Here is a 12,966-nt window from a genome sequence, read left to right on the forward strand (position 1 = left end):
CAGCCAAAAAAAAAGTAAGAAAGAAAATCAAAATGAAACAAAACAACAAAGAACAAACAAACACTGATATTTAAAAAAAATAATAATGTTATTTTGTTTAGATACAGTTGACTCTCCTGTAACAAATTCCTTGGGACCAGTAAGATTATGTTGTGAGGACAGTATTTTGTTGTACCAGGGTTTGAAAAACAAAACTGTTTTAAAAAATAGTGAACTTATGAGTAGGGCAGATGAAAATACCTGTGGTACATTGTACCATGATATAATGAGAGCTTGTTATATCAGAGTTTTTGACCTCAAGTCCCCACCTTGTCAGCTGCCTCAGGGATTGTCAGCCTCTACCTGGTGATGATAATATTGAGTTTGATGCGACTCTTTAAATTTGAAAAGTGATTTTCTTCATCATTAAAGAGACAGTGAATTGAAGAAAAAGCTTGCAAGCCTTTTCTTTGTGTGATAGGAGGAGAATGGTGGATTCAAATGCATGCTGTTGGGTTTGATTGTTCGACTGTGTCAAGGGTCAAATGAGAACAGTCCCTTTATATGAAATAGCTTCTTCATCAGGTTGAAACTCGATGAAAGTCAGTATTGTCACATGAATCAGAGTATGTTAGTGTATGTGCTTTACTGAATTTTCATGGAGTCAAAATTCTTACTGTAGTCCCATCAAATTTGATGAACTGAAGCTGAATAGAGAGAATCAAGAGGAAATATTGTAGGAGAGATCATATGATTGCACCTTTATGTGTCTGTGTGTGTGTGCGTGTGCTTTTGTGTCTCTACTTCTGTTCATGTGTCAGATACTTCACGTGGTGAGTAAAGCAAGGTTAATGAGGTACAATCTATCCCCGTTCCATGTTCTCAAATAAATATGGATTTAATCTTCAAAATAATACACATGTACACAAACAAGTAAATAGTAGTTTTGATGACACTGTGACAGTGATAATGTTGATCACATCAAGTTTTGGATGGCTTACACTGTACAGTTTACAGTTCCGCCTGAGTCGTTGCTTCTGTGCAGTAATGTTTTGTAATGCCATGTGTGTATATATAACATATACAAGATACATACACACACACACATAAAGATATAGCACTTTGCACACTAATTAGCCTTGTATCAGCAGACTAATAGGGAAAGAAGGGGCAAATGTTTAGCACTATTATGTTCATTTTTCTAATGATTCTAATATACAGATACATGTACACATATATTCGTTTTATTATCATTATCATGTCATTCGACTGATTCAAATATGGAAAAAAAATCAAACCAACTGCTAAATAAAGGGACGACAATTTCAGATCATAGACGAGAGGCGTAACTCAACCTCGGGTGGGCCCCGTTGTGTAAAACAGTGGTAACTTTACAATTAATGGTAACTCTTCAGTCAATAGTAATTACCATAGCAACGCTATTCCATAGCTTATCGAAGCTAAGAAATCGCTGATGGCTACTGTTGTTTGCAAAGTTACCGTTGATTATAAAGTTGACACAGTTTTATGCAACCTGGCAGCGTGTAGGTTTGGAGCAGGTCCATAAAATCAATGTTTAAAGGCAGGTATATCAGCATCAGAAATATGTACTGTTATACAAACATTTCATGCTGTCATTTATTTGAAAAAAGTGAGGTCATGTTTGAGAAATGACACTGAAAACATGTCGGAATATATTTGTGGAGGTTAAAAGAATGGCCTGTTCCCAAATCTTACTTATAAAACCGAAAGAGAGACATAGAAAGGAAGTCCAGTTGTATTGATGTGTTTTCCCAGTCATTAGTAATCATGAAATTTGTTATTTTGCAAGATACTGATTTTTATTCTGTCTTTCATTTCACATTGAAAACGGAAATAATCAACCTTATCAAGTTGATTTTAAAAATGAGAGAAAAGAAAACGATTTTCAGAATCTAATTTCTCCTATTTGCCGAGAATGAGGTTCACCTCCTTCAAATACTGGTCGGTCGGCGGAGGATGCCGCCTGGGGCTGGACAGGTATTCCGAGAGACCGGGTTGTCTCGAGAAGTGCTCGATGAAGGCCTAAAGAAGTGAATATACAGGATAAAGGTTAATTAGGCAATATGAAGAAGAAAGAATACAGTATTAAAAAATCGTAATACCAGGAATGTCATTTGAACATTGTACGTATTAACACAAAACATTGACTTCCTAAGACATTACTGAAAGAGTAAAGGTTTTATTCATTTTTTTTTTGTATTCTCTCTCTCTCTCGCCAGAGATAGACGTCACCGATATTTGGAGAGTTAACAATCCATACGTATACATTTAAGTATTATGCATTAATTTCCAAAACAGCGGCATATAGAGGCTCTATAATGCCAATAACACACCTATATATTTTAGAACTGAATGCATCGAGCATATCTATAAAAATATAATGAGGTTTCGTTTAGTTTTCGACGAAGGTACAAAGGTGATTGTCCTATAAAGATCTTGTGTAGTGTTCACTCACCCTGCACTTGGGGAAGTCATCCAATTCTTGTTTGATGCTTGGGATTTCATTTATGTAGCTTAGTCCATCAAAGAACATGAAATCTGCGATGGTCAGAGAGTTTCCCACAAGGAATCCAGATTCGCTCTGGGCAAGTGTCTGGAAGGGGAAAATCAGAATACAGTGCATACTGGGTAAAGGCTCATGAACAGACAGTACGCATCTTGTTCTTCTGCGTGTACATAATTATACTTTGTCACACGTGGGCCCCGTTTTATCAAAAGATATAATCGATTATAGATTTCCTTGCCACACCCACACAGGCTGCATATAGACTTATGACAGAAATAAACGTATAATCAATTATAACTCTTCATAAAACAGGGCCCTGATTTCTTTCCGGAAGACCTTGCTTCACGATGATGGAGGAAAATTAAGAATCTTCTGTCAAATCCAAATTCAAATGAAATGAGGGAAGAAGTAATATTAGTAAAAAGGGAATAATTTTAATTGATTTTTCAAATAAGGAAAATTGTACATGTTATTTGATTCTTGAATTTGTCTCATTAATTCTTAAATTACTAAATTAAAAGAATGAAATAAAGAGATTTTGTTCATTTAATCATCTTCCTGCCTTTACTCCCTTTGTCATTTTAAGTTTTAGTCGGTAGAAAATTCTGATTTCCCCCTCTGGTTTCCCACTTTGTTTTTGTTTGAGGTTTCAAGAGGTAAAAAAAAACCCCGAAAACTTATATTTTTTCTAATTCATTCATGTCTCTCATTGTGTTAAACTGATCTTTTGTAACCACTGTTATCTTGAAGGGCATTTTCGAATTAGAGACAACATGTCATTTTTTTGCAGATTTTACTTTTATGCCTTGGTGGACAAAAGCGAATGTGTTCACGCATGTGTAAATTTTGCCTTTGTTTTGACCTGCTAGGTTGATAACTAAATGGTCTTGAATACTGTATGGTGTATAATGCGTTGATTTCATCAAAATCTACGAAAAATTTGAAACCATCTACCAAAAATTTAAAATTTGAAAGTTTTTTTCTATTTGTGTTTGTTTGTTTGTTTGTTTGTTTCGTTTCATTTCGTATCGTTTCGTTTCGTTTCATTTCGTTTCGTTTCGTTTCGTTTCTTTTCGTTTCGTGTCGTTTCGTTTCGTTTCGTTTCGTTTCGTTTCGTTTTGTTTTTGTTTTTGTTTTTGTTTTTGTTTTTGTTTTTGTTTTTGTTTTTGTTTTTGTTTTTGTTTTGTTTTTTGTTTTTGTTTTTGTTTCTTGTTTTTTGGCTGAGTGTACATATTCTGTTGCCAGGACAGGATGATTTTTTTTTCCAGGACGGCTCCAGCAGAGTCCGGGGAAGTCTGCAAGTCAGAGAATTTAATGAAAATATGCCAACTGAGTATATCAAAATATTATATTCAAAACAGTTACAGGATGAAAGGTGTTGAAATAACTGAGCTTCGTACTCAAATCTTACGGGGTGTGTACCGCATATCACGGAATCAATGTGGATGCACACACGAACTGATACAGGAACACACATCCGATGAATATGACTGAATACCCTGCTCGATAGTAGTTGTAAAGTGCTAAGATAAAAGAAGTAGATCGAGTGAATTATATTGTTTTCATTACTGAAGTATTTTCATAACAAAGAACATTTTATGGACCTTCATCTCTCTTCTGAGCAGTAATAATTACCTCGGTTTTCACTGGCCATGCTAATATCCAGAACGCTGGACTCCAGTTTTCGATTTGTCGCAATAAAACAATTCGACGGAAGAATGCCTTGTTTGAAGAATTACTACTACAACTCTGATCAATTCAGAGCTTATTTACGTCGATGTCGGGCAATTTGTCAATCGGTTGCAATAAAAAAAACCGACGGAAGAATAAGTTTCATCGACTTGAAAAGCAAAATACCTTTTCAAAGTTTGGAAGGTGATATTTCTTGATTTCTTTGATGCCATATTGCAATACTTCCTCCTGCTTCTCAGGTGGCGTGAACTTGAATCCAGTCACCCTCATCTGAATGTCTCGAGCGCCATCGCATAGCATGTTGACCCTGCATGCAAGAAGTCGGAAAATAATGAGCCACAAAGTGAGTTTACATCGAGAGAGATGCATTAGGAAAATACAGAGACTTTTAGATGATGTTAAAAGAAAAATGGTATCTATAAGAAAAAATATGCTTTTGCAGATTGCAAGTTATAATGAGAGATAGGGCTAATATGCTACTGAATTACTGTCTACAAATCACGTAATGGAGAAGCACTCCCTTCGAATAATTTAACCCCACTGTCACTTATACTTCGTTGTGTCAAATTGCTTTTTTTTTCGTCTTTCAAATACTGTGAGGTATGACATGCTTCCATACTAACAGGTGTAAGATGTGATCACGTGACCAAACGCCCAAACGCCCAAACGCCCGACTTCATATCAGGGCATACAATACCTCTCATTTTCCTGCCCGTGTAAAAGGCCTATTCATTCATTCATTCATTCATTCATTCATTCATTCATTCATTTTTCATTTCCAACAAAAACATAAATATATTACAAAAATTGAATACAGTGCATAAATTTCATCATACAAAGTAAAGGATAAATTTACAGAAAATTTGTAGGTATAGGAAAATGTTGGAAATGGGGAGGAATGCTAAAAAGCTGAGCTTGTAGGCTGCATTCCCCCCACACGTAATACAAGAAATTATATGATCGATAGACTGATAAGCATTGAAAATGGATGAAACAAAGAAACTAAGACAAAAAGACCTATAACCTAACTTATCCGAAACAAAAACCTTGAACAAATCCCTACACTAAGTCGCTGTCATGCCAGAAAAGAGAGGAGAGAAACAAAATAGTATGTGTGTGTGTGTGTGTGTGAGTGTGTGTGTGTGTGTATGAGAGAGAGAGAGGGGGGGGGGGAGAAAGCAGCTTAATGCGTGGAGTGAAGATAAAAGACAAAAAAAAAATAGAAGGACACGAGAGGTAGTGGATGGATGGAGCCGCTTAGCTGTAATTCCAATAGAATATAAGGTTGGATTTTACACTTCTTTGCAACCAATAAAGAATCAACAATTCTTATAACTATTCAAAATATTTTTCTTCAGATTACTCTGAAAAGAACTTAAAGGGTGTGTACAGTTCTGGTCAAGGTGAAGATTTAGCTTTTAACGTTTTGTGAGATATTCAGAAACCACTCTATGAGATGTCAAAGAGCATGCGGTTCTAAGGGGTATCAAAAGTTTATTCGATGAAAATCGGTTTTGAAATGGCTGAGATATCCAAAAACAAGGTGAAACAAAGAGATACTAATAAAGTTGGGGCATGTCGCCTTTTATTATTAGCACTTTTTTTGATATCTCAGCCATTTGAAAACCAATTTTCATCAAATAAACGTTGAATCCTTCTTAAAATCACATGCTCTTTCATATTTCATAAGAGGCTTTTCATTATCTCACTTAGGAATGTTCAAAACATGAATCCCTACCTCAACCAGTACTCTACAGTCCCTTTAAACTTGGAGATGTCCTCAAACTGTTAGAAAGGTTGTTCCAATATTTAGGTCCAGCAAATGTAAATATAGATTGTGTAAACATTGTTCTAGTTAAAGGCAGATGGAATTCATCTGAGTGACGAGTTGGATATCTCACTGGGGGAGATATCTCACTGGGGGAGACGTCGCATCGCGACGTCGCCGCGACTACCGCCGCTTTGTCGCGACTATTTAAAGGAGACGTTGCGGAGACGTCTCCGACACCAACTGGAGACTGGAAAAAGTTTTGAAAAATCGAACATGTTCGATTCTCTTGCGCCAGTCTCCAGGAGATGTCGCGGAGCAGACGTCTCCGCGACCCCTCCGTGACCAGCGAGGCTCGAGTCGTCACCAGGTCGTCACCTAGTCTCCAAGCCAATGAGATACCCACTAGAGATGGCTGAAGTCCGCGACGTATCTGAGATTTCTCCGAGACCTTGCGGACACGCGTGGCGACCAACCCGTGACGATGTGGAGACGTTGCGGCCGTGACGTCCTCGCGACGTCCTCAGGACTTCCGGATGAATAAGCTGTCTTCTTGTTTGTTGATATTTTGGAAAGCGCCCTGGAGTTGCCTCTTTGGTGAGAGCGCGAGCCTTATATCTATATATATTTTTGTCTTTCGAGTTGCACGAGTCACCGCGACTGATCAGGCGCGTTTCCTCCAGTAATTAAAGACCCCTTACAGATGACAGAGGGCCGAAAAAAAACCTTCTGTTCATGATAATTAAATCTTGGGTGTCTTTCTTCGCCTTTATTACAATATGGCTAGTAGCTGAAATTATATCATGTGCATCACGACTAAAGCTCTGTGTTTTCTCTTCTCACCAAGCCTGGTCGTCTTCACTCTGTGCTACGAAGCCCGCCTTCTTGCAGACATATTGCGGAATGCTCCTAATCCCTGTCAGGTTTTGTCCGTCCATCTCCAGGAGGGGAACTTGATTGAACTTCAGCTTCCCATCTGGGATATTAACATGAAAAGAACAAAAAGAAAACCCACTGAATCATATTAATAGTCTAATGATTATGATGACGATATAATAGCAGTAACATGCAGGGGATCGGGAGGGGGCAGCCCCCACCCCCACACTTTTGATTCTTCAAAAACCAAGCAAGCAAACAAACAAAGCAATCCAATTTTACGTGTCGAACGGGGTGGGGGTATCATTGGCCTTACCTTAGCCTTCACTTACTCCCCCGCTAAAACAATAACAAAACTTTTAGGTCCCTCTTTATGTGACATGCAACTTAGTATAAGAAAAGTTTGAATTGTGATGTGAATTTGTCCTAACCAAATGTCTCTCTATAGCCAATAGGCATACAAAGTTTAAGTGCATATGGGTTCACTTTCGCCACATATCGACTGCAAGGCCATATCATCCGACCTAGGTATATAGCTTATAATCTCCTCAGGGGATGAACATAGTTTTTGAACTGTAGGGAGATCGAGGAGGAGACGCCAAACTGAGGGGAGTGGTTTTCTTCTTATACGCGCAATGTTGAACTTTGCTTCCAGTTTTGAAAATCTGAGCTCTTTGGTCCTACATAATGTGCGAAGGTATGAAATCAGTCTGAAGATACTTTTCATAGAGGTATCTTGATGAGAACAGTTAATGCACCTGTTGCAAATGTTGCACAGACTTACGTCGTATTTCATAACGAACAATTTTAATCACCATCTACACTGCAAAAAGTCCGGTGTTAAAATATGTAACACCGAGCTAGTGTTAAATTTTCGGTGCTCATTTTTGGTGTTAAATTAACAGCTCCTGGTGTCACTTCAATGTATGAAACTGTTTTTTGAAGAGTTACTTAGTTACTGTTTTCTTGTTGATTTTGAACTTTAACAAAAACGATCAAGAACTTTCCAATAAAGTACTTGATTTTTGAAAAACAAAAGGTGTGAAACTATTTACACCATAGTAACACCAGTTGGTGTGGTCCCTTATTGAAGCTCGGCGGGTGTTATACCATTGACATTAACACCAGCAATATCAACTCAACACCATGTGGTGTCAATGTTGAATTAACACCAACGCAGTGTCAGAATATCGCCAGCTATACAGTGTCAAATTAACACCACGAAGTGCCAGGGGAACACTTTTCAACACCATCACAAAATACTTTCTACACCTGTCGGTGTGGTCCTCTAATGACACTTGATCGGTGTTCAATTTAACACCCATGGTGTTAAATCTAACACCGATGTTTTTACAGTGCAATTAGGATGATTGCAGTTTACCTGGTACATTTAGCAATCAGCTTACTGCCAATTAGCTAGTATTAGTGTATTTGGTTCAGTGTTTATAGTGTTTATATAAGCAGACACCTGAAAATTTCGAAATGATTAGTTAATCAGCGAATGAGTTAGTAAAGTGGAGCCAAGGACATTTTCCAGGCTCGTTACCTTTGATCAGCTGCAGAAACTCGTCTCTTGATTTTAGGTACACGTCGTCAAACCAAAGAGAGATTAATGTCAAATAGAAGTTAACATGACGTAATATATAGGTTGAATATATAGTACTAACACATTTGAAATTTTCAATTTTTGCTCTCTCTCTCTCTCTCGCTCTGTCTTTCTCTTTCTCACTCTTTACGAGTGTATCTCTATTTCTGTACATTTTGTTTCGGGTTTTTTTTTTTGGTCAATTCTCAAAAGTTCAACTTTCAAATTTTGCAGTCACTTCTTGCAGACATTCCGCATAACTACAGCTTTTATTGTTACGACAAGCATCACTCGACACGTAAGTGTTGACATATCCCTTATAGTTGGAAAGTGTTAAACTTTTCTTTTCAACATTTCCCTGTTAATTAAATCTACAAAGAAAACTGTCAGCAATTCTGTGTCTGCCTACTTAGATTATAAGAATTCTTATGACTCACACATAAAACTACTCATCACCTTCACACACAACATACAGGGACTGCAGACCCCCCCCCCCCCCCCCCCCGCACTCAGACGCACACATACAGAAAAAAAAATCACAAAAAACCCTTTTCCGCCCGGAGATTCTTGTCACAGGAGGGGAGGGATGGATTAACCATTGACCCTTGACCAAACCACGAGCATTACCCTTGATATGCCCCCCCCCCCTCACACACACTTGGGGCCCCTGATATGAGATACAAGACTATCCGTATATGGAAGGTACAATTCCTATACACACGTGTATTCCGAGTGAGTAAGAATAACGGCATATTATACAGAGATCGATATGAAGAGCTTGCAACCAAAAGGCGTTAAATCCATTGAAAAATAATGGATTTAGCGCCTTTTGGAAACAAGCTTTTCATATACTTGCAGCCGAATAATGTACATAAATATACAACCCACGAACACAGACACGCCTGCATGCACACGACTCACATGCACACACAGGCTTTCTATATGTTTACACATATGTGTAATGAACATGCCATTACACGAATATCAATTATTTACGATGCGAGAGATATCACGAACATGGATATCTAAGTATTTGATAAAATTAATTGTTCGTAGGATCTAATAATACTGACGCCTGCCGTGATCGACGATTTTAACAAAAAGTATGGGCCTATTAATCATTGCAAGCAGGGAGGTACCTCCCTGTTGCAGCATGCGTCTCCTGTCGAATTTATGCAAATTCGCTCATACCCGTCTCTCTACAACGAAAGTAGTCGTTTAGACTGCAGACCTATGCCTATATACACTCACTTTGCAATTCGATATGATGTCAGAGTTCACTCTTACCTCAATTTTTGCTGCAGATAATGCAAGTCTTGTGACCTCTGAGAAACCACGACCATCAAAGTACGTTAGCCGAGGTTTTTGACCCGCCATAACTTCTGTTCCTGGTATTAATTATCCTGCTTTGAATGTGATTCCTTTCGAGGTATAAAGCTGAACGAGTGGATTGCCAGTCATGTTTAGTGCGGAGGGGAAGTCGTTAAAGTATGTGCGTTTGTAAATTTTCCAAAGTCATGACTATGATCCAATTGTGAACACCACAGTGCACTCCACTCTCTCGACATTGCTAGGGAATGAAAGAAAATATCTTGCCGACAATTCGCAAAACCGCCTACTGTTGCGGTTTTCACTTCATACATGTATTATGATACAGTACTCGCACACATGCATCTTGTATGCATGACATCTATCAAATACAATAACCATGCACCCCAACTTGCTTCCTGTCATTTTTTTTTCTACATGTACATGCGCATGACGCCTGTGTCATCGACCGTGAACTCAGATGTTCTAGGACAGTTCTATTTTACAACCTTGTGTAACCTTGCCTATATTAAAGGGATGATATAGTTTTGGTTGAGATGGGGATTCAGGTTTTATCTTTTTAATTAAAAATCTGAAAAATAATTAAAAACCACGTATATGAAATATTAAGGAGCTTACAATTCTTAGAGAAACTCCAAGTTTATATGATGAAAATCGGTTCTAAGATCATCGGCTGAGATATCCAAAAACAAAGTAATAAAAAGTGGTCCTAATAAAAGATGGGTTCCACCTTTTATTAGGACTCTTTGTTTTGGATATCTTTAAAACCATTTCAAAATTGATTTTCATACACGCACCCAAAACATATACTCAAACACAACACACACACACACACACACACACACACACACACACACAACACACACACATAATTTCGGGTGAGCAGTTCTTTATGTTCCTCAAATTCATCAAGACATCACTTCAGAAAACGAAAGACAATGATGCGGATACTTGGACTAAATTCAAAATTTATCATCATTCCATGACGTGTCTCATAGGGCACAGTGTCACATGGGAGAGACTATGTTTGCATGTTAGTGTGTTTGGTTGATTGTCTGTATATACTTGTGCTCGTGAATCAAAATATTTTACAATTGTTTTGTTTTGCACTTATGAGTAAGGCAGATTTTTACACCTTAATCAGATGTGCTCATTGAACGTGTCGACTTTAGTCTTCAAGTGAGTGTCGCAAATAAATGGTAATTATGACGGTAATGGTAACGCTGATGATAACAAGAACTATCGAGCTAAAGTCCATCTGATTTTGTGATCCCGTTGAGGAAATCATAGTAACACATACTAAATACACTAATATATAAAAGATATTACATTCAATTGGGCTAAAAAAAAGCAATTCAGAAGAGCATGATTGACAGTCTTTTTTTTTGATAGATAAATCTTTGCTCTCTGCAGTAGGAGATTAGAAATTCAAAGAGTACCTCCCTGATGCGTTTGCATTTTTTTATATCCCTTGATCATTTGAATTGAATTGGATTGATCTGAACTGCATTGAATTGAATTGACTTGAATTGAATTGAATTGAATTGAATTGAATTGAATTGAATTGAATTGAACTGAATTGCATTGAATTGAATTGAATAGAAATGAATAGATTTCCCCACACCTTCCCACACGTCATTTAGACATGTTAACGCATGGTTATCTGCATTGAACACATACCAATAACGTTATACCCTAGCCAATGATGATTATAATAGGGATAGAGGGCAGGAGAAAAAAAAACCATAACAAAACAAAACAAAACATGCGGGCACAGTTCTTCCGTTTTCAATGCTGGCTTACAAAAAAAAAGAACTACATTTATATCATCCATCTATAACTATAAAACATATGACCCCCCCCCCCCCCCCCCCCATAGCATTCATTTTTCTCTATTTGTCGAGAACGAGTCGCACCTCCTTCACGTACTGGTCGGTCGGCGGAGGGTGCCGCCTCGGGCTGGACAGGTATTCCGAGAGACCGGGTTGTCTCGAGAAGTGCTCAATGAAGGCCTGGAGAGGTGAATACAGTGTGGAGGTAAATCAGTTAATGATCAACATATAATGCATACCTGCGCTACATTGACTTACATAAATGCATAGAATAGACTTACATACACGTGTATCTGTATTTTGTGTGTTTCATTTTAAGAAATACACATTTGCACACAAGCAAATGCCCAGCAAACATTCATAAACATCATGTCGATGACCCATCGGCAGTAAACCATCTTCAGTCTCACATTAATGATACAAACTACACGCATAAAGCTGTAGTTTAAAGCTATAGGCCTACCAACATGCACACTTGCAAACATGGTCCTCCAGCGTATTACCTAGAGTACTTAACTCGTTCGATGATTTCAACATGAAAGCATGGCAAGAGAAGGAATTTTTACCAGCAGCATACTGCTTTTTGCTTACGACCGATTGTCGCCATGGTGATTTATTCTAGGAAATATGATATTTATTGATCGACTTTCATCAAGTTTTATTGACCATTCATGACCTTATCAGTGATCAAGTATTGCTTTCTTTGAGTGCCTGTTTGAACATACACCAACGTAACGGTCAGTAAAGCAGATTGCCACATCAAACATGTCCAGCGAGGAATTGCATACAACTGGACCGTCCGAGGCATGGACATAAACACAATCACAAATTAGTCATGTTCATTTGAATGAAGTCCGTATCTATAGAAGAAATGATAAAGACAGAAATATTATATAGGCCTACTCATCTGCCTTCTCTCGCCAGAAATACAGTACAGCATTCATTTGCAGTAGACGGGGAACTGTGATACCAACTTACAATACACTCAATTCGGGACTGAACAATACACAAATAATTGTAAAGACTGTGAAGTTGTTGCTGTGTTGGATTAAAAAAAGGTACAAAGGTGACTTAGTATCACTATTAAGAATAACAGAGCTCTTTGTATACGGTTCGCTCACCCTGCACTTGGGAAAGTCGTCCAATTCTTGTTTGACGCTTGGAATTTCATTAATGTAGCTTACTCCATCAAAGAACATGAAATCTGCAATGGTCAGAGAGTTTCCCACAAGGAAACCAGACTCGCTCTGGGCCAGTATCTGGATGGAAAATTTAAACAGGATATGACAAAACAAACCAAAATCAAAATCAACTGATAAACATCTGGTTTGTAAATGCTGTTTTTCTGTATGCTTTG

At 37.9% G+C, this 12,966-nt stretch overlaps 2 protein-coding genes across 2 annotated transcripts in view; both read right to left on the reverse strand.

The window, feature by feature from the left end:
- Positions 1-1,923: 1,923 nt before the first annotated feature.
- LOC139711175 (glutathione S-transferase alpha-4-like) lies at positions 1,924-9,825 on the reverse strand. Its single transcript, XM_071623089.1, has 6 exons — positions 9,737-9,825; positions 8,410-8,462; positions 6,831-6,963; positions 4,385-4,526; positions 2,477-2,614; positions 1,924-2,043 (listed from the first exon to the last, which is right to left on the reverse strand). Exons 1-6 carry the CDS (start codon positions 9,823-9,825, stop codon positions 1,924-1,926), a joined length of 675 nt encoding a protein of 224 aa, XP_071479190.1.
- A 1,844-nt stretch (positions 9,826-11,669) lies between these two features.
- Positions 11,670-12,966, reverse strand: part of LOC139711176 (glutathione S-transferase alpha-4-like) — a 5,940-nt gene continuing 4,643 nt past the window's right edge. The window contains exons 5-6 of the mRNA XM_071623091.1: positions 12,731-12,868; positions 11,670-11,789 (exon numbers count right to left, since the gene is read on the reverse strand). Of these exons, the coding sequence (XP_071479192.1) occupies positions 11,670-11,789; positions 12,731-12,868 (258 nt within the window). The remainder of the gene's footprint in view (positions 11,790-12,730; positions 12,869-12,966) is intronic.

Source organism: Diadema antillarum, unplaced genomic scaffold, assembly GCF_040938485.1.
Source record: "Diadema antillarum isolate AM-2024a unplaced genomic scaffold, OU_Dant_1.0 seq00001621_RagTag, whole genome shotgun sequence".
NCBI classification, from domain to species: domain Eukaryota; kingdom Metazoa; phylum Echinodermata; class Echinoidea; order Diadematoida; family Diadematidae; genus Diadema; species Diadema antillarum.

Excerpts from the sequence above, each read along its gene's own strand:
- LOC139711175 (XM_071623089.1), bottom strand. The coding sequence starts at position 9,825 with ATGGCGGGTCAAAAACCTCGGCTAACGTACTTTGATGGTCGTGGTTTC. Across the intron at positions 8,463-9,736 it reads TTATCTGCAGCAAAAATTGA|GTTTGACGACGTGTACCTAA; the intron begins GGTAAGAGTGAA and ends AATCTCTCTTTG. Across the intron at positions 2,044-2,476 it reads ATGACTTCCCCAAGTGCAGG|GCCTTCATCGAGCACTTCTC; the intron begins GTGAGTGAACAC and ends TCACTTCTTTAG.